Source organism: Oncorhynchus tshawytscha, linkage group LG12, assembly GCF_018296145.1.
Source record: "Oncorhynchus tshawytscha isolate Ot180627B linkage group LG12, Otsh_v2.0, whole genome shotgun sequence".
NCBI lineage: Eukaryota > Metazoa > Chordata > Actinopteri > Salmoniformes > Salmonidae > Oncorhynchus > Oncorhynchus tshawytscha.
In genome coordinates this window covers 58,168,729-58,188,017 of record NC_056440.1, presented here as the reverse complement: position 1 = coordinate 58,188,017, position 19,289 = coordinate 58,168,729, and the positions used below count along the sequence as shown (strand labels likewise).

General features: G+C 42.4%; 1 protein-coding gene across 2 annotated transcripts in view; it reads right to left on the bottom strand.

Moving 5' to 3' along the window:
* The window catches only part of LOC112263537 (cadherin-8-like), an 85,778-nt gene that overhangs the window by 15,072 nt on the left and 51,417 nt on the right, over nucleotides 1–19,289 (bottom strand). For both annotated transcript variants that reach the window (XM_024439934.1, XM_024439935.1), the window contains exons 4-7: nucleotides 10,460–10,579; nucleotides 5,589–5,756; nucleotides 5,196–5,383; nucleotides 1,611–1,858 (exon numbers count right to left, since the gene is read on the bottom strand). In XM_024439934.1, the coding sequence (XP_024295702.1) occupies nucleotides 1,611–1,858; nucleotides 5,196–5,383; nucleotides 5,589–5,756; nucleotides 10,460–10,579 (724 nt within the window). The remainder of the gene's footprint in view (nucleotides 1–1,610; nucleotides 1,859–5,195; nucleotides 5,384–5,588; nucleotides 5,757–10,459; nucleotides 10,580–19,289) is intronic.

The window sequence follows — 19,289 nt, the reverse complement described above, 5'->3', positions numbered from 1 at the left end:
GCCCCTCGTCTAGACGATCCTATCTGCCAATCAGGGCTGTGTATGTACAGTACCTATATTAACATGTGTGTCAACACCACACGATCAGACTGAGAATTTTAATGACGGCTCATGGAAACAAATAATAACAAATATTTGGGGAATTATTTTCATGAAATTTCATGAAATCACACATTGTGATTTATTAGAAATTAAATAAAAAGACTGCATGGGGGCATTAAAGGTACAGTACATTCAAATCACATTTTATTTGTCACATGTGCCGAATCCAACAGGTATTCACCTTACAGTGAAATGCTTACTTACTTATTTAACCAACAATGCAGTTTTAAGAAAATACCCCCAAAAAAGTAAGATTCCATCTTGCAGCAATTTATCAGTATTGAGAAACAACACAAGATGGCATGAACATCTCAAGCTGTTTAAGAGCCATTCCCTTCCTTCCCCTAAACAGAATGGCTTTACTGTTGAATGCCTTCCTTGACATTGGCAGACATGAGAAGCAATGTGACATTAACCACTTACGTGCTGAATATAATTCATTTTTATCCGGCTCCAAACTCTTACAGCCTCTAAGTAGGTTCCGTAAAGCTTCCTTTAACTCTGATTGCTTGAAAGCTTTCGGACAGCCTTACATACACTGGCATAATATCCTTCAGCCTCAATTCACTTATCGAAATCTGTAATCTTATCCACAAAATAGTAAACACATGAAGTGCTCTTTCATTTAAAACAGAAAACAAGGAATCAGAAATATACTTTCAATGAGAAAGTCCCGAGTGGAAAAAACAACCTAATACATCATTACACTGAAAAATATTATTCCCAAATGCCAGTCTGACATGTCAATATAGTACAACGGAGTACCGTTTATGACAATTATTTTGGCCACTTGGATAGACATGTTCACATAAAAATGAAATAGGGCCGTGCTTATCACACATAGATCAACAGCATAATATAAAGCACATGTCAATAAATATGCACAGCACAGCACAGTGATAATGAAAAACGTAGTGAAAGTGCAACATAAAAGAGCATTGGGGTCACAGAAGAAGAACTAAAGAGACACACAAACATGAGAACAGGTTACGTTATCTTGGTATGCCTATTTGAATTTTTTTTAATGAAGATGGAACCAGGTTGAACTCCCCTGCTTTGGCAATAGCCAAATAATGATTACCAGCTTGCACTCTGTTCGCCATGAAATTACACAACCTGTTGAGTGTTGTCCAGGTGACGCGGCAAGTCACTGGAGAATTAATGAAATGCCAGGGTGGATGGAGAGAAATTGCCTGTATAACCTATACAAGGTGCCCTTGTGGTATTTCCAAGAATAAGTCACACAACTGAAACGCAGCAGGCAAAGTCATCACGAAGAGAAGTCTCCCTGTGCTGTGCTTTCAAGTTTACTACACTGTGGTCCTAAGGAAACCAGGGCAGCCGTCGGCTCACATTTCACCTCCAAAAGGAACATGCACAGAGCAAGTGGCAAGACTATGTTTTGAAATGCATATGATTCCATGGCGCAGTCCTTATATGGGTGTGAAAACAATAAGGTAAACAAGTGTTGGGTGAAATGAGGTTGTGAATAACATCTTGTTTCTTACCTGACCAGACTGCCAGTGACATCAGGATCGCGGGCTGTGACCGTTCCTACAACCGTGTTGATGGGGGCATTCTCGTCCACCTGCAGGACAAATGTGGGCTTGGAGAAGACAGGGGGTTCATCTGAATCTTCCACTGCAATCTTCACCGTGGCTGTATCTTTGAAGGGGGCGCCGCTGTTGGGATCAAATCGAATGTTGGCCGCCTCCACCTTCAGTGTATATGACTTTTTAGTCTCGAAGTTCAGGGGCTGTACAAAATGACAGAAACACATGCCTTTCACTGATGTCCAAAAAGCAACAGGGGAAAATGCAGCTGATGTCTGAAGCATATCTGAGTTGAAATTCAAAAGTGTGATCTCTGATGCTATCAAAACATGTAGGGAAATAAAACAAACACAGGGTGGAACAACATTTGTAATTATTAGCAATAACCACAATCTCACCTCAAGTAATCCATGTGTTGGCAATTTGTTTTGTGACATCTGCTCTAGGATAGAATACGGCTGTAAATAAAGTTAATCTAATCTGATATCACACCGATCTGGTTCAAATGTGTTAGGCAATAATGAAAATAATGTTATTTGTAGGTTTGTGCTACCTGAAAATATAATTTTGAGGACATGCATTACCATGATGATAACACTGGTATAAGATTATTGCCACAATCATTTGAAGGATAGCAATTATTGAGGCATTATCATCACTTGAATAGAAGTGGATGTGTCGTCAGGAATTCTAACACAACAATGCAATTTCCTAGGGAGAATTGCATACCTACTGTATGTGTACTTCAGTGAGAAGAAACATACCCCTTAAATAACAGTTGGTCTCATTCCTATTTCACAAGGACATTGAGAAACAGTCCAGTACTTTTTTACACATGCTCATCATTGAATATTTGCAATATGTAAAATCATCGCAATTAAGTCTCTGGCGTCTCTGTAGCCATCCTAGACACAATTGTATTTTGAATCACCTCTGGCAGCTCTTATAGTACTATTTTGAATCACCTCTGGCCTCTCTTATAATACTAGAGTAATGGGACCAAGTCACTTCCACACTCCAAAACCAGGATTTATAGGGAAATCAAAACTGGGCCTTGCCGCTTGAGGGGATTTGAGTTGGCTTTGGGAATGAGAGGGGTTCACAGAGGGATCAAAAAATGTATTCCAGCTTTTCACACAAAAAAAATTAAAGAATCCAGTGGTCCCCTAGGCTGGGTTAGGCCAGTGTTGGGGTAGTGCCGACAGCAGGCCCAGCTGTGAGAGAAAAGCAGCTGGGGACGGGGACTGACAGGGGGCTTTGAAGTCCACACGTCTGGCATCAGGGCACCCGTATGGAGAGGGCCCTGCAGCCCAGTCTTCCGCGGGTCGAGAAGCTATTTGGACCATTTTCATTATTAACCGCTCTTCCTCTCTCTCTTCTCTCCCCACCTTCTTCTCCTCCTCCTCTATGCTGAGAGGAGTGAACAGCTGGACCAAGAGCAAACATTGGTTTCAATGGATTCCAGCCTAATACCAAGTATAAAGGAGCCCAGGGCTAGAAGTGGACAGGGGTCAATTGTCCGAATTACACCACAGACAAAGGATGGAATACCACAATAGTTAAACTAACTACTCAGCACTATTTCCTGATCACCTCTATTCTGTTTTTGTATTTGATTTACAACAACAATTAACAAGTCAGACTCCTTGAATTGGCCCTCTATGCCACTCTGCCATTACTCATTGTTTTGGGGGAGTTCAATTCATGCAGCACTTGACTCTCTGTAATCCGGAGAGCAAGCACTTTGGTTTTCATATTGATGGAACATATGCTTAGTGAAAGTGTCAGACCGGCTTGTGTTGCTACAGTATGTGCATATGAAGATGGGACAGCTTTTTCACTCCATTTTCCCCCATGCTTGCCCCTTGCTGACATCCCCACCTCAGAGCCCTCCTGTGCCATGCTTCAAATTCCCGTAAATCTCAGCATAGGATCTGTATGTATACATATAGGCCATTTAGAGACATCAAAGTTCAGGGCTGGCTGGTGGAGGAAGCAGAACTTCCCACTAACATTCCCTGATAGGCCTGAGGGTTGGAAGATAAAAAGCTTAAACCCAAAACAACAAAGCCACTTCTTAGTTTGTGCTTCTGCAGTCGTGTTTAGATCAATATTTTGTAACCTTGCCGCAAAGAACCTTTAATAATTTGCACTTGGTATTTGACAGTAGTTTACAAAACTATTTTTGTTTTTGGGAGTGTCGTGGTGCTATTTGCTCCATTTAATCCGTTGTTCTTCCACATCGGCTAAGAAAAACTCCACAAGCTGGTGCAACAGGGCTCTGAAACCAAGAAAATGTTGTTCAGAGTACGGAACGGAAGCAGAAATACCAGTTCTGCTAAAGTAATCTGAACTTCACCATCTGGAGATGTGGAGGTGAGAAGAGAGTAGGCAGTTGATTTCCTGTTTTTGACATGCAATCTCATCCATCATGCTATTAGCAATGCAGGCAACAGATTCCAAGCCAAGTATACCGGAATAAAGTGATGAGGCAGAGCCACAGCGCTGCTGTCGCTGTGAAATACTAGAGGGAAGTATGTCAAAGGTCTTATTGATCATGTCTAGTTTGTTCTCAAGCTGTCTATTTTGTTTAGTAGAGTATAATCTATTCCAGGCAGATCATCAGAAAAAAATATGATTTCATTTCATCCAATAGGAAGTCACAGTGGATGTCCTAACGTAATGTCATTTAGCATCCAAATGCAGTGACATACAATCACGTTTGAATGATCTATAGCTCTAACTCCAGACATTAAACAAACCATGAGTCAAGACTTGAGCACACATCCATCAGTTATGCATACACTTCGATACTTCAGGCCTGAAGTAGCTTCTTCTTCTATCATCGCAGTTCTACGGAAAAACGGTGACACTCCATATGGTTGTGTAATCGTAAATATTTAGATTGCTGGAGGCAAACATGCCATATAATTTGTTTTCCCTTTTGTACATTTAACCATCTACTGAATCAACAGTGTTCATTTTGGTAGTTGTTTTTGATATAGTCTTACAGATCAATTCAATGGCGAAGGTGCGTTAAGGTGGAGGAATTCAGATGATGATGTCTTTGTTTGCGCACTATCCACAGACTTTTTAAACTACGGCGTGTGACATGGTTCAATGTGCCTAGAAATCAGCGCAATCACATTTTTTTATTTCTTAAAATTTCCAAATTGCTAGAATTGGGATCATGTATACTGTGCTAATGCCAACACCACTGTACAATACGGCGAACCTAGCAAATGAGGCGTTTGTGGTAAGTACAGTACATGGGGGGCCGCCATCTTTCTGCATCTTCGCCATTGAAACTGCTTTGCAGTATATATGTAGTATAACAGCATTCCCCCCCCCCCATGGTCAATCTAAATTAAATCAGTCTACATATACAGCTCTGACCTGTAGCCTGTATGAACGACATTCCTCCTTTGATACCCCATCTTGCAACCAACTATTTGGTCCTTGTTTAAGTTGAAGCTGTTAAGGATATCAAGTGGTTGTTGGTGGAACCCTAGGACAGGGCAGTTTGCGTCAGGTCCTTACCTTCTTTAGCCGAAGGATCCCCTCTTGAGTCTGGGCATCTGTAGTGATCTCGAAGACATCCCTCTCATCACCGTCAATGATGTTGTACGTTGATTTGGCGTTCTCTCCAATGTCCCTATCATTTGCCTTTACCTTGCCACCAGGTTGACCAATGGCAAGGTCCTCTGGGATCACAAACTCGTACAGACCTGAAGAATAGGACGTCATGATTATTTCACCCTAACAGTAGATGTTGTACCCTTATCTATGCATCTATATAACTAGTACAATTATGACTATTTTGAAAATTCATTAAAAAACATTAGGCGGCAAAACAACAACAAATACATTCAGATTTACCAATGATGGGTTCTAACTATAGTATATGGAGAGAGAATTGGACATTTTGTTTACTTTTTGAGAACTTCGGAGGGTTATCGTTGACATCTGTTAGTGTGACAGTAACTGTTGTTGTCCCTGACAACCCTCCCATATGACCACCCATGTCTTTTGCTTGAATGACGACCAGGTACTCCTCTCGCATCTCTCGATCCATCCCATGTAAAGCAATTTTAATGATTGCTGAAAGCAAAAGAATTAACACCAAATGTATTGTTATTGCAAAAAGTCAACATACACATAAATAAAAAAGAATGGGGTATGCAAAGGCATTCATAATGCTTGACAGGATCGCTTCATTGCCCCTTTAAGAGTGTTGCAGTATCCTTCATAACAACCTTTCTTAAACAGAGGTGGAATTTCTGACAGAACACCTGGAGAGAAGCTCTAATCCTGTGGATGGCATTGCAAATCAATGTCTTTGTTTGCTGGAGTGTCTGCAAGTAATTTGTGTTCTGATTGAATGGGAATTATGCCGTCCAGGTGCGTTATGCACCCCGAAAGTCTGAGGGGACACCAAGTACGTGAGGATGGCTGGGGGGTAGAGAATTTAGCATTTCTCAAACACCTGAAACTATTTTCTCCTGCAATCTAGAACCATAATTAATATGCTTAATTTTACGTAAAAAAATGTGTTTATTTTTCTGCATATCTAAGCATACCTCTTGAGCTGTCTGTATCAGACTGGTGGTTCTTTAAAAAAAAAAATCTAACTATGATTCTCTGCATCTCTGCTAAAATCTGGGTAAAAGATTGAAAGAAATGTGTCTTATTCAGTGCATTTAGTATTTTGCTAGCTTTTCTAAAGTCTACCAACCTTGCCAGCAGGCATGCAGGCTAAGATAGTTAGACAAGCTAGCTGCTCTAACTTGATTGTGTAAGAACCGAAGCTGATGAGGAGAAGCAGGTATGGAGAGTTGAACATGACAGGAACAGCGTCAGAACCAGGTATACAAAGACAAACAAACATTAATGCAGAAGCAGGGAACAGAGCTGGGGAACAGACAGATATAGGGGAGGTAATAACACGGGTGATTGAGTCCAGGTGAGTGTAATGAATCGCTGATGCGCGTGACGAGGGAAGCAGGTGTGTGTAATGATGGTGGCAGGAGTGCGTAATGCAGGGCAGCCCGGCGCCCTCGAGCCCCAGGGACATTGCTAAGTAGGTAGTATTATTACAGAGAAGAATAAATACACAGTTCCAGTCAAAAGTTTGGACACACCTGCTCATTCAAGGTTTTTTCTTTATGTTGACTATTTTCTACACTGTAGAATAATAATAAAGACATCAAAACTATGAAATAACACATATGGAATCATGTAGAAACCAAAAGAGTCTTAATAAACAAATCAATTTAAAAAAAATCATTTTAGATTTCTTCGAAGTAGCCACCCTTTGCCTTGATGACAGCTTTAAACACTCTTGGCATTCTGTCAGCCAAATCAAATCAAAATTATGTATTTGTCACATGCGCCGAATACAACAAGTGTAGACCTTACCTTGAAATGCTTACTTGCAAGCCCTTAACCAACAGTGCAGTTCAAGAAGAGTTAAGAAAATATTTACCAAATAAAGCTAAAGTAAAAAATTATAAAAGTAACACAATAAAATAACAATAACGAGGCTATATACAGGGGGTACCGTTACCGAGTCAATATGCGGGGGCACAGGTTAGTCGAGGTAATTTGTACATGTAGGTAAGGGTGAAGTGACTACGCATAGATAATAAAAAGCGATCAGCAGCAGTGTACAAAACAAATGGGGGGGTCAATGTAAATAGTCCGGTGGCCATTTGATTAATTGTTCAGCAGTCTTATTGCTTGGGGGTAGAAGCTGTTAAGGAGCCAATTTGTTTCTAGACTTGGTGCTCCGGTACCGCTTGTCGTGTGGTAGCAGAGGAAACAGTCTATGACTTGTGTGACTGGAGCCTCTGACAATATTTTTGGCTTCCCTCTGACACCGCCTATTATATAGGTCCTTGGATGGCAGGAACCTTGGCCCCAGTGATGTCCTGGGCCATACGCACCAACCTCTGTAGCGCCTTACGGTCAGATGCAGAGCAGCTGCCATACCAGGCGATGATGTAACTGGTCAGGATGCTCTCAATGGTGCAGCTGTAGAACTTTTTGAGGATCTGGGGGCCCATGCCAAATTTGTTCAGTCTCCTAAGTGGGAAAAGGCGTTGTCGTGCCCTCTTCACGACTTTCTTGATGTGTTTGACCAATGATAGTTTGTTGGTGATATGGACACCAAGGAACTTGAAACTCTCGACCTGTTCCATGACCGCTCCGTCGATGTTAATGTGGGCCTGTTCGGCCCTCCTTTTCCTTTAGTTCACGATCAGCTCCTTTGTCTTGCTTACATTGAGGAAGAGGTTGTTGTCCTGGCATCACACTGCTAAGTCTCTGACCTCCTTCCTACAGGTTGTCTCATCGATGTCGGTAATCAGGCCTACCACTGTTGTGTTGTCAGCAAACTTAATGATGGTGTTGGAGTTGTGTTTGGCCAGACAGTTGTGGGTGAACAGGGCGTACAGGACAGGATTATATACACACCCCTGAGGGGCCCCAGTGTTGAGGATCAGTATGGCAGACGTGTTGTTGCCTACCCTTACCACCTGAGGAGGCCCGTCAGGAGGTCCAGGATCCAGTTGCAGAGGGAAGTGTTTAGTCCCAGGGTCCTTAGCTTAGTGATGAGCTTTGTGGGCACTGTGGTGTTGAACACTGAGCTGTATTCAATTAACAGCATTCTCAAATAGGTGTTCCTTTTGTCCAGGTGGGAAAGAGCAGTGTGGAGTGCGATTGACATTGCGTTGAGATGTTGAGATGTGTCTGTTACTTGAACACTGTGAAGCATTTATTTGGGCTGCAATATGAGGTGCTGTTAATGAACTTATCCTCTGCAGCAGAGGCAATTCTGGGTCTTCCTTTCCTGTGGCAGTCCTCATGAGAGCCAGTTTCATCATAGCACTTGATGGTTTAAGAGACTGAACTAAAACGTTAAATGTTCTTGAAATTTTCCGCATTGACTGACCTTCATGTCTTAAAGTAAAGATGGACTGTTGTTTCTCTTTGCTTATTTTAGCTGTTCTTGCCATAATAAGGACTTGGTCTTTTACCAAATAGGGCTATCTTCTGTTGACCGCCCCTACCTTGTCACAACACAACTGATTGGCTCAAACGCATTAAGAAGGAAATAACTAACTAACTAACTTTTAACAAGGCACACCTGTTAATTGAAATGCTTTCCAGGTGACCATCTCATGAAGCTGGTTGAGAGAATGCCAAGAGAGTGCAAAGCTGTCATCAATGCAAAGAAACGGTGGCTTCGTTCAAGAATTCAAATATAAAATATATTTTGATTTGTTTAACACTGTTTTGGTTACTACATGATTGCATATGTGTTGTTTCATAGTTTGATGTCTTCACTATTATTCTACAAATAGTAAAAATAAAGAAAAACCCTGGATTGAATAGGTGTGTCCAAACTTTTGACTGGTACTGCATATATCGAAAATATTGTACACAGAATGAACCTTATCGACTGCAGTGGCACGGTGCAGAAAATGAAGAGCTCAGGGCAAGGATAATCCGCTCAGCAAACAGAGGCCGGCAGGATAATCAAAGAAATAATCAACACTTAATAAAGGCCTGACACCCTTGGTCATACTATGCCTGAGACAATGCACTGTTCTTACCTGTCTGAAGCAGGTAAGAACAACTCTCCCTAAAAGAAGTGCACACACAAACACACACACACACACACACACACACACACACAAACTCACATGTACTCACGCACCACACCCACAGACACACATGCACACACACTTCAGTTATCCTCTGGTACTCACTCTACTGTCATCTCTGTTGATCATCGTTAGCTATTCAAATTAATTCCTCATCACTGAAAAGGGTGGAAAGACAAACACTAATTTCCATAGATATTCGGTAGGATTTTTTTTTCTACCGTCCATTAACCAAGTGATGGATTGGAGCATGATGTTTATTTATTTATCAAATGCATTTCATTTCCTTCATGGTGTTGGAAGTGTCAAATGGATAATAATGTTTGTTTTTCCCTTACTTTTTATTTGTCATTAACATTCATTAAAACAGCTGGCTCACTTGAATGAGCCATCTGCATTTGCTCAGTAATCATGCAAAGCGTACACGCTGATCCTCAAATTGTCCTTTCATAGATTCGCTATACCTTCTCCATTTTATTGTGGTAGAGGTGAGTGATATAAAATCATAATATAGTTGAGGTGGAAACAGGGTTTCTACAGTATATGTAGAAATGTGCCTTCATATGTATTATGTACATAGGGTTTGGACGTTCTTGGAGCTTGTTTATTATATGTTGTTTTTCCAAATTGTGAGCAGTTGATTTCCATCTCATTGCTTATTAATGTAATTTCACCATTATTTAATCATGTTGCTTACAGACACACTGTTAACAAGTCGGCTGAAAATGCAATTAGGAAAACAGCAGAGTCAAGGTTGAAGAATAAGCGGACGGCAGATTGAATAAAAAAAGACGGCACTGTCTTTTAAATGTAAAGAGTCCTTGAATATCTTGTTGGGAGTTATATCCTCAAAACGGAACTATAATTTGTATGCTGAGTAATTGTCCATGTATGGATTTTATGCATTCAATCTGTACATTTCACTGAAACAACACTTGTTTTGACTGCCACCAAACCATACAGGAAGGAGTGTATCTGTTCAGGCTCAACAATGTTACATGCCATGATCCTGAATGTTACATGTATTTTGCACTGTTGAGGAAAGAGCTGCAAGTAGGCATTTCACTGTACTGTTTACACCCGCTGGATCCTGTGCATTTGATTTGCTTTAGTATTTTACCATGGCAATCCACTCACCAGTGTTGGGGTCTATGGAGAAGTATGGCTGTCCTTCCAGTATGCTGTACACAAGTTTAGCACTGTTTCCATAGACTGGGTCATCTGCGTCTGTTGCCGTCACCCTAGTGACTGAGGTACCTGTATATGAGAAAGGGCATATAATTAAAAAGAGAGTGGACTTCTGACACCCATAATAACTCCTTACAGCTAGCTTCTCCCCCTGTAATCTTCCTGGTCCCACTATAAAGCCAGGGGTACTTATTGGTAAGGTTAAAGACAACATTATTGCCAGACACATGAATGACACAGCATACTGTGCTACAACGTCCCAGCAGAGAAAACAATTGTACAGTGAAAGCTTTGAAAAATGAACAATAAAGAGCAGGGCTGATGCTGATGCCCAACTCATCATTAGTCTGTGGTTCAGGTGGGAAGAGAATAAAAGGAGGAAAGCTGTTCGCAGAGGCAGCAACTTGACAGTACAGATGGTATGGTAATTTGTTTTGTAAAATGTGTTCTCAGGTGTTCTGACAACATCGGTAAATGTTCATGGTTACAGAAGGCATCAGGCCTAGCCACAGGTATCCAGGCCTGCTGACTGCAGGAGACATAATGGGTCATAGTGGGGGACAACACTAGTTAAGGCCACCTCTGTGCCGGCCATTAGGCATGTGCCATTAATCTGGCACAAACAGAGTAATAACACCAGGCCAGTTTAACATGGTGCTTCTCAGTTTTAATATAAGGATGCTAACTCTTTTCTATTCTAGTAGATTTCTCTGCTAATTGTTGTTAGGACCATTAAAAGAAAATGTGTGGAATAAAGGTGGAGATGTTTCCCTTATGCAGCTGTTGGCAGGGAACAAACAGTCTGTTGTTCTAAACCCCTCTGTTCTGCCTTGTATCACCTGGCTTTGGGGCTTGGCAAATGGTTTTGAGGCAGAGAGCATGAGTTGTGCCTTTGTAGATACAGACAATCTGCAGTTCAGAATATGTGGTGCTCATCATCTGTTTTACAGGTACACTTCTCTGGTAGAGTTCAGTGTGTCAAATCGGAGGGCCTGTTGTCCAGACCTCTGGCAGTCTCTATGGGTGTGCCACAGGGTTAAATTATCGGGCTGACTCTCTTCTCTGTATACATCAATGATGTCGCTCTTGCTGCGGGTGATTCTCTGATCCACCTCTACGCAGATGACACCATTCTGTATACTTCTGGCCCTTCTTTGGGTACAGTGTTAACTAACCTCCAGACGAGCTTCAATGCCATACAACTCTCCTTCCGTGGCCTCCAACTGCTCTTAAATGCATAAAACTAAATGCATGTTCTTCAACCGATCGCTGCCCGCACCTGGCCGCCCGTCCAGCATCACTACTCTGGACGGTTCTGACTTAGAATATGTGCACAACTACAAATACATAGGTGTCTGGCTAGACTGTAAACTCTCCTTCCAGACACTAAGCATCTCCAATCCAAAATGAAATCTAGAATCGGCTTCCTATTTTGCAACAAAGCATCCTTCACTCATGCTGCCAAACATACCCTCGTAAAACTGATCATCCTACCAATCCTTGACTTCGGCGACGTCATCTACAAAATAGCCTCCAACACTCTACTCAACAAATTGGATGCAGTCTATCACAGTGCCATCTAGTTTGTCACCAAAGCCCCATACACTACCCACCACTGCAACCTGTACACTCTCGTTGGCTAACCCTCGCTTCATACTCGTTGCCAAACGCACTGGCTCCAGGTCATCTACAAGGTAAAGCCCCGCCTTATCTCAGCCCACTGGTCACCATAGCAGCACCCACCCGTAACACGTGCTCTAGCAGGTATATCTCACTGGTCACCCCCAAAGCCAATTCCTCATTTGGCTGCCTTTATCTTGGCCAGGTCGCAGTTGTAAATGAGAACTTATTCTCAACTTGCCTACCTGGTTAAATAAATAAAAAATAAATAAACGGTATAATATTCTCATGAGCCTGTTCATATGACATGTTACAGAATTTCAAGATTGTTTCATGAGAGAGGGTCATTAAATATTGTACATGAGGGGAATGCATTTCCTTTTTATACAGCCAAAACATGTCTAACAATGATTAATAGTAACACTGTCCTCCCTTTTACAAAAACAAACATATAGACCACCATTGCACTCTGACTAAAAACCTGCTTTGCTATTGCTACCCAATTATTTAACATAGAGAGCCTCAAGTGGCCCTTTGAGACGTGTTTGTTAGTTATTCATGTGCTGTGATGACCCTTACCGTTGCCAGGGCTTACCAAATCACTCAACAGTTTCACGTGCTGTTACAATACCAGCACTTTAGTAAACCTAGATTATTTGAAAGTGTCACAAAGTCCTCGTTTAGGGATCAGGGAATGTAGGGAAATAATACAAATGAGTTACAATTGAAGTACTATTGATGTATGCAACAATAAAAATGTGTCTATTCCTGCAACGCTGGTTGAGAATAATGTACTGTATATTGTATCTGCTATAGGTATTTGCCAATTGTCAAATGAAATTAGGACAGGACAGGAAATTGCTCCACTTTTCAGAGATAATAAGTCTTATCTGCCTAAAAGTTAAATTGCTAATACTACAGTGGCAGTGGGAAAATGGAGCCATATTTGCATTTAATTATGAAAGCACCTTCATACCTCTGATTCCTTGAAAGGTATGTCTGCAGCAAATAGCAAATCCAAACTATGTGACAATACATAGGGATTGAAGTGTGGAACAAAACAGTGGAACTAGTGGGCCATGAAATAGCCCCCTCTACCTTTTTCTTTTCAGAGGGGTATATTCTCCACTCCTCTGATAAAAAAAAGGTGAGGGATTAAAAAAGCTTCTGTTTGGCACTGTTTCAAATCAGTACAGATTAGCTTGTCCAGCCTGGATATTGTACCGAGAATTCGGGGACACTCATGACTGCAGAGTTGGATGCACCACTGGGCCCTTGGTCGAGGAAACTCAATTGTGGGAATATTGTCTCTGGTTTGATTTGATGCCTGTAGCCCACCGGTGCAATTACAAATATGTAACACCTATAAACTTCAGGTGATGAAAAATAACAATTTCTTATACAAATGAAATTCCAAAGCTGATTTGGGTCTGTGACAAAACCTCTGCAGGTTTGAGGCCTAAATCGACTGACGTGTGCAGTCACACTACTGACGTTAATTGTCAAACAAATGTCACTTACAGTATGTGGTAGTTTCTGAACTACTTTTGTGATGGATGAACGAATCCATGCTATCCCCCTGTCTAAAGACATGAGTCATGCACTTTTTATTTTGTTCCAGCTGTCCACAAACACCCAGAGATGCTACAGATTGTGTTCCTATGGTAAACCTAATGTAATCTCATTAATATTAACTAGAGTACTGTGGACTTATTGCTACACAAATTATAAAAAAACAAATGTTATGCCCGCAGGTTATGAAACTATTAGGCAAATAGGAGTTATGGTCATGGTCTTTATGGTGCAAAAGCTAGCGTTTCAAGAGCGAGGGCGGGATAAAGTTGTTGGGGTATATCCCTTTGTCTCATCAGATGAAAAACTAAGAGGGCACTTCCCATTTATTGTGTACATTCCTACAGTGATAGAAAATCAATAGGAATCTTCCTTGAAAACTGGAGGGGATAAATCCAGGCTTAGTGATGTCAGTTGGGGCACGATGGCAGTGGGAGTGGGAACTCTTTGTTAGTGCCATGGCTTTTGTTTCCCAGTGTCATAATTGTCTCTGGCTGATGCTCCAGTGTTGCCAGGGGCCCATGGGGCTAACAGGACCTCAGACGGGCTATCCTGATTGGCTCGCCACTGACAGTAAGGGAGAATGGGGCTCTGTGACCACAAAACTGACTATCCTACCGATCCTCGACTTCGGCGATGTCATCTACAAAATGGCTTCCAACACTCTACTCAGCAAACTGGATGCAGTCTATCACAGTGCCATCCGTTTTGTCACTAAAGCACCTTATACCACCCACCACTGCGACTTGTATGCTCTAGTCGGCTGGCCCTCGCTACATATTCGTCGCCAGACCCACTGGCTCCAGGTCATCTACAAGTCCATGCTAGGTAAAGCTCCGCCTTATCTCAGTTCACTGGTCACGATGGCAACACCCATCCGTAGCACGCGCTCCAGCAGGTGTATCTCACTGATCATCCCTAAAGCCAACACCTCATTTGGCCGCCTTTCGTTCCAGTACTCTGCTGCCTGTGACTGGAACGAATTGCAAAAATCGCTGAAGTTGGAGACTTTTATCTCCCTCACCAACTTCAAACATCAGCTATCTGAGCAGCTAACCGATCGCTGCAGCTGTACATAGTCTATTGGTAAATAGCCCACCCATTTTCACCTACCTCATCCCCATACTGTTTTTATTTATTTACTTTTCTGCTCTTTTGCACACCAATATCTCTACCTGTACATGACCATCTGATCATTTATCACTCCAGTGTTAATCTGCAAAATTGTAATTATTCGCCTACCTCCTCATGCCTCTTGCACACTTTGTATATAGACTCCCCCTTTGTTTTCTACTGTGTTATTGACTTGTTAATTGTTTACTCCATGTGTAACTCTGTGTTGTCTGCTCACACTGCTATGCTTTATCTTGGCCAGGTCGCAGTTGCAAATGAGAACTTGTTCTCAACTAGCCTACCTGGTTAAATAAAGGTGAAATAAAAAAATAAATAAAAAATTTAAACTCAGCAAAAAAAAGAAACGTCCTCTCACTGTCAATGCCGTTTATTTTCAGCAAACTTAACATGTGTATATATTTGTATGAACATAACACGTTTCAACAACTGAGACATAAACTGAACAAGTTCCACAGACATGAGACTCACAGAAGTGGAATAATGTGTCCCTGAACAAAAGAGGGTTCAAAATCAAAAGTAACAGTCAGTATCTGGTGTGGCCACCAGCTGCATTAAGTACTGCAGTGTATCTCATCCTCATGGACTGCACCAGATTTGCCAGTTCTTGCTGTGAGACGTTACCCCACTCTTCCACCAAGGCACCTGCAAGTTCCCGGACATTTCTAGGGGGGAATGGCACTAGCCCTCACCCTTCGATCCAACAGGTCCCAGGCTTCGCTGGCCATGGCAGAACACTGTCTTGCAGGAAATCACGCACAGAACGAGCAGTATGGCTGGTGTCATTGTCATGCTGGAGGGTCATGTCAGGATGAGCCTGCAGGAAGGGTACCACATGAGGGAGGAGGATGTCTTCCCTGTAACGAACAGCGTTGAGATTGCCTGCAATGACAACAAGCTCAGTCCAATGATGCTCTGACACACTGCCCCAGACCATGATGGACCCTCCACCTCCAAATCGATCCCACTCCAAAGTGCAGGCCGCGGTGTAACGCTCATTCCTTCGACGATAAACGAGAATCCGACCATCACCCCTGGTGAGGCAAAATCGCGACTTGTCAGTGAAGAGCACTTTTTGCCAGTCCTGTCTGGTCCAGCGACGGTGGGTTTGTGCCCATAGGCAACGTTGTTGCCGGTGATGTCTGGTGAGGACCTGCCTTACAACAGGCCTACATGCCCTCAGTCCAGCATCTCTCAGCCTTTTGCGGACAGTCTGAGCACTGATGAAGGGATTGTGCGTTCCTGGTGTAACTCGGGGAGTTGTTGTTGCCATCCTGTACCTGTCTCGCAGGTGTGATGTTCGGATGTACTAATCCTGTGCAGGTGTTGTTACACGTGGTCTGCCACTGCGAGGACGATCAGCTGTCCATTCTGTCTCCCTGTATCGCTGTCTTAGGCGTCTCATAGTACGGACATTGCAATTTATTGCCCTGGCCACATCTGCAGTCCTGGTGCCTCCTTGCAGCATGCCTAAGGTATGTTCAAGCAGATGAGCAGGGACCCTCGGCATCTTTCTTTTGGTGTTTTTCAGAGTCAGTAGAAAGGCCTCTTTAGTGTCCTAAGTTTTCATAACTGGGACCTTAATTGCCTAACATCTGTAAGCTGTTAGTGTCTTAACGACCGTTCCACTAGTGCATGTTCATTAATTGTTTATGGTTCATTGAACAAGCATGGGAAACAGTGTTTAAACCCTTTACAATGAAGATCTGTGAAGTTATTTGGATTTTTACAAGTTATCTTTGAAAGGCAGGGTCCTGAAAAGGGGATGTTTCTTTTTTTGCTGAGTTTATATATATATATGCAGTCACGTAGACATCAGGAAAGTAGTATCCAACTCTACAACCTTGGATACACCCGTGCTATTTATCTCACTGTGTCTGCACTGTGGAGTGCACATATACTATAGTGTCTGTCTCCAAGAACACCATGTTCAGTGGTTAGAATAGCAGTATTATTTACTGTATGTCTAGCCTCATCTGAGATTGCAAATAGTATACAAATAAATATTATGAAAATAATGTCCTTGAAATAATTGCTATTTTCTATCTTCACCTATTTATACTCAAATGTATTGAAAAATACCGTATGTGAATTAATTTTCAGTGACTCATCATGGTGATGAATGGATATTCCCCGGGCCCATCATCTCCTCTGGTTTCTAGGTCAAATCAAATGAGTGCCAGTCCTCAACTGGCTGACCGGTAGTGAATGGTCTATGAATGCACTAGCCTTGAGACAAGAGAATGACCACATATTAATGATCATCAGATAGATGTTGGCACTGTTATCTTTTCTGGCTGTGCCACAATAGAAAAACTGCTCATGGTCAGACTAAGAGACTCATGTGGATTGGCTTACCTTGCTGTAGTGAATGTGGCTGCTGTATGACCCTGTTGATTGAAATGCATAGACTGGGAAACACATTAAGCAAAGTCAGGACTGTGTCACATGAAAACAGCAGGCCAAAACTCTTGACCATAGAAATAGGATAAACAAGGTTCAGTAAACAACCATGTACTGTAGGTGCAATGCCATATTTGGAATGCTGCCAATGTATTCTCAGGGTTGACAACCAGGTTCCATATGGGTTACATATTAACTTTGATGAGGCAGATGGATCTGATGGAAATTCTGAAACAAATCAGTATGGAAACAACTTGAAAGAGTGAACTTTGTCATCTACCACTCAACATGGCAGTCCAATTTCACAACCAATGTTCAATCCAGTATGATTTACAACTAGCACTGTCACTGAAAATGGTGTTACATTCCATATTGCTCATGAGGAGACAAGAACATGGTGTAAAAGTCTGACGAGAAATAATAATCTGTCAGTAAAGCATTCTCTCCCTCAACAGATCACTCTTCATAACCCAGGTAATGCATACCCATGCTTAACATTGTGTGCGAGTAGGGCTACTTCAATGGATAGGAGAAAGAAATGAAAGACAGTATGGCCAGGGCAGTCTGAATCTGAGATGATCAAAATGCATGTGTTTACATCAAAGATACTTTGTGATTAACGACTCATGGTGTAATCACAACAAGATACAGGAATTCAAGTCCCTCTGCTCATCCGATCTAGAATGAATTACAATCAAGTGCCGGCCATTTTACCTACCAAGAAAATTCTTGTCATTTATAGTCATAGCTGTGTACATTCCCCGTCAAGCAGACACCAAGATGGCTATCAAGGAACTTCACTGGACTATACGCAAACTGGAAACCATACACCCTGAGGCTGCATTTATTGTAGCTGGGGATTTTAACAAAGCAAATCTGAGAACAAGTCTACCTAAATGCTTCCAGCATATTGACTGCGCAACGCGCATGTGCAACACCCTCGACCACTGCTACTCTAACTTCCGCGATGCATACAAAGCCCTCCCCCGCCCTCCCTTCGGTAAATCCAACCACGACGCCATCTTGCTCCTTCCGTCTTATAAGCAGAAACTCAAACAGGATGTACCAGTGACGAGAAACATGCCACGTTTGAAGGACTATTACGTATTACGGAAGCCACGCTTCAAAATGGTTTTGATCGGACTGGAATATGTTCCGGTCAACCTCAGAGAACAACATCGACATATCCGCTGACCCAGCGTTGGACAGACCTCAGCGTGGGAGCCTCTTGTTTTAGTTTCTGTCTGTAGGCAGGGATCAACGAAATGGAGTCGTGTTCAGCTTTTCCGAAAGGGGGGCGGGGCAGGGCCTTATATGCGTCGCGGAAGTTAGAGTAACAATGATCCAAGGTCTTTCCACCCCTGGTTGCGCAATCGATATGCTGATAAAATTTAGGGAGTCTTGTTTTCAGATTAGCCAGATTAGCCTGATTATTATTATTATTCCCTACACAGGGCAATCTAACAAGCTAAATGCCAGTACAGGGACAAGGAGGAGTCGCAATTCAATGGCTCAGACACGAGACATATGTGGCAGGGTCTACAGGAAATCACAGACTACAAAAAGAAAGCCAGCCACGTCATGGACACCGACGTCACACTTCCAGACAAACTAAACACCTTCTTTGCCCGCTTTGAGGATAATACAGTGCCACTATCGCGGCCCGCTAACAAGGACCACGCCCCCCACCCTCCTTCTCCGTGGCTGACGTGAGTAAAACATATAAAGGCGCTAACCCTCGCAAGGCTGCTGGCCCAGACAGCATCCCTAGCCGCATCCTCAAAGCATGCGCAGACCAGCTGGCTGGTGTGTTTACGAACATATTCAATCACTCCCTATCCCAGTCTGTTGTTCTCACATGCTTCAAGATGGCTACCATTGTTCCTGTACCCAAGAAGGCAAAGATAACTGAACTAAATGACTACCGCCCCGTAGCACTCACTTCTGTCATCATGAAGTTCTTTGGGAGACTAGTCAACATACTGCACACTGCCCTATCCCATCTGGACAAAAGGAATACCTATGTAAGAATGCTCAGCATTCAACACCATAG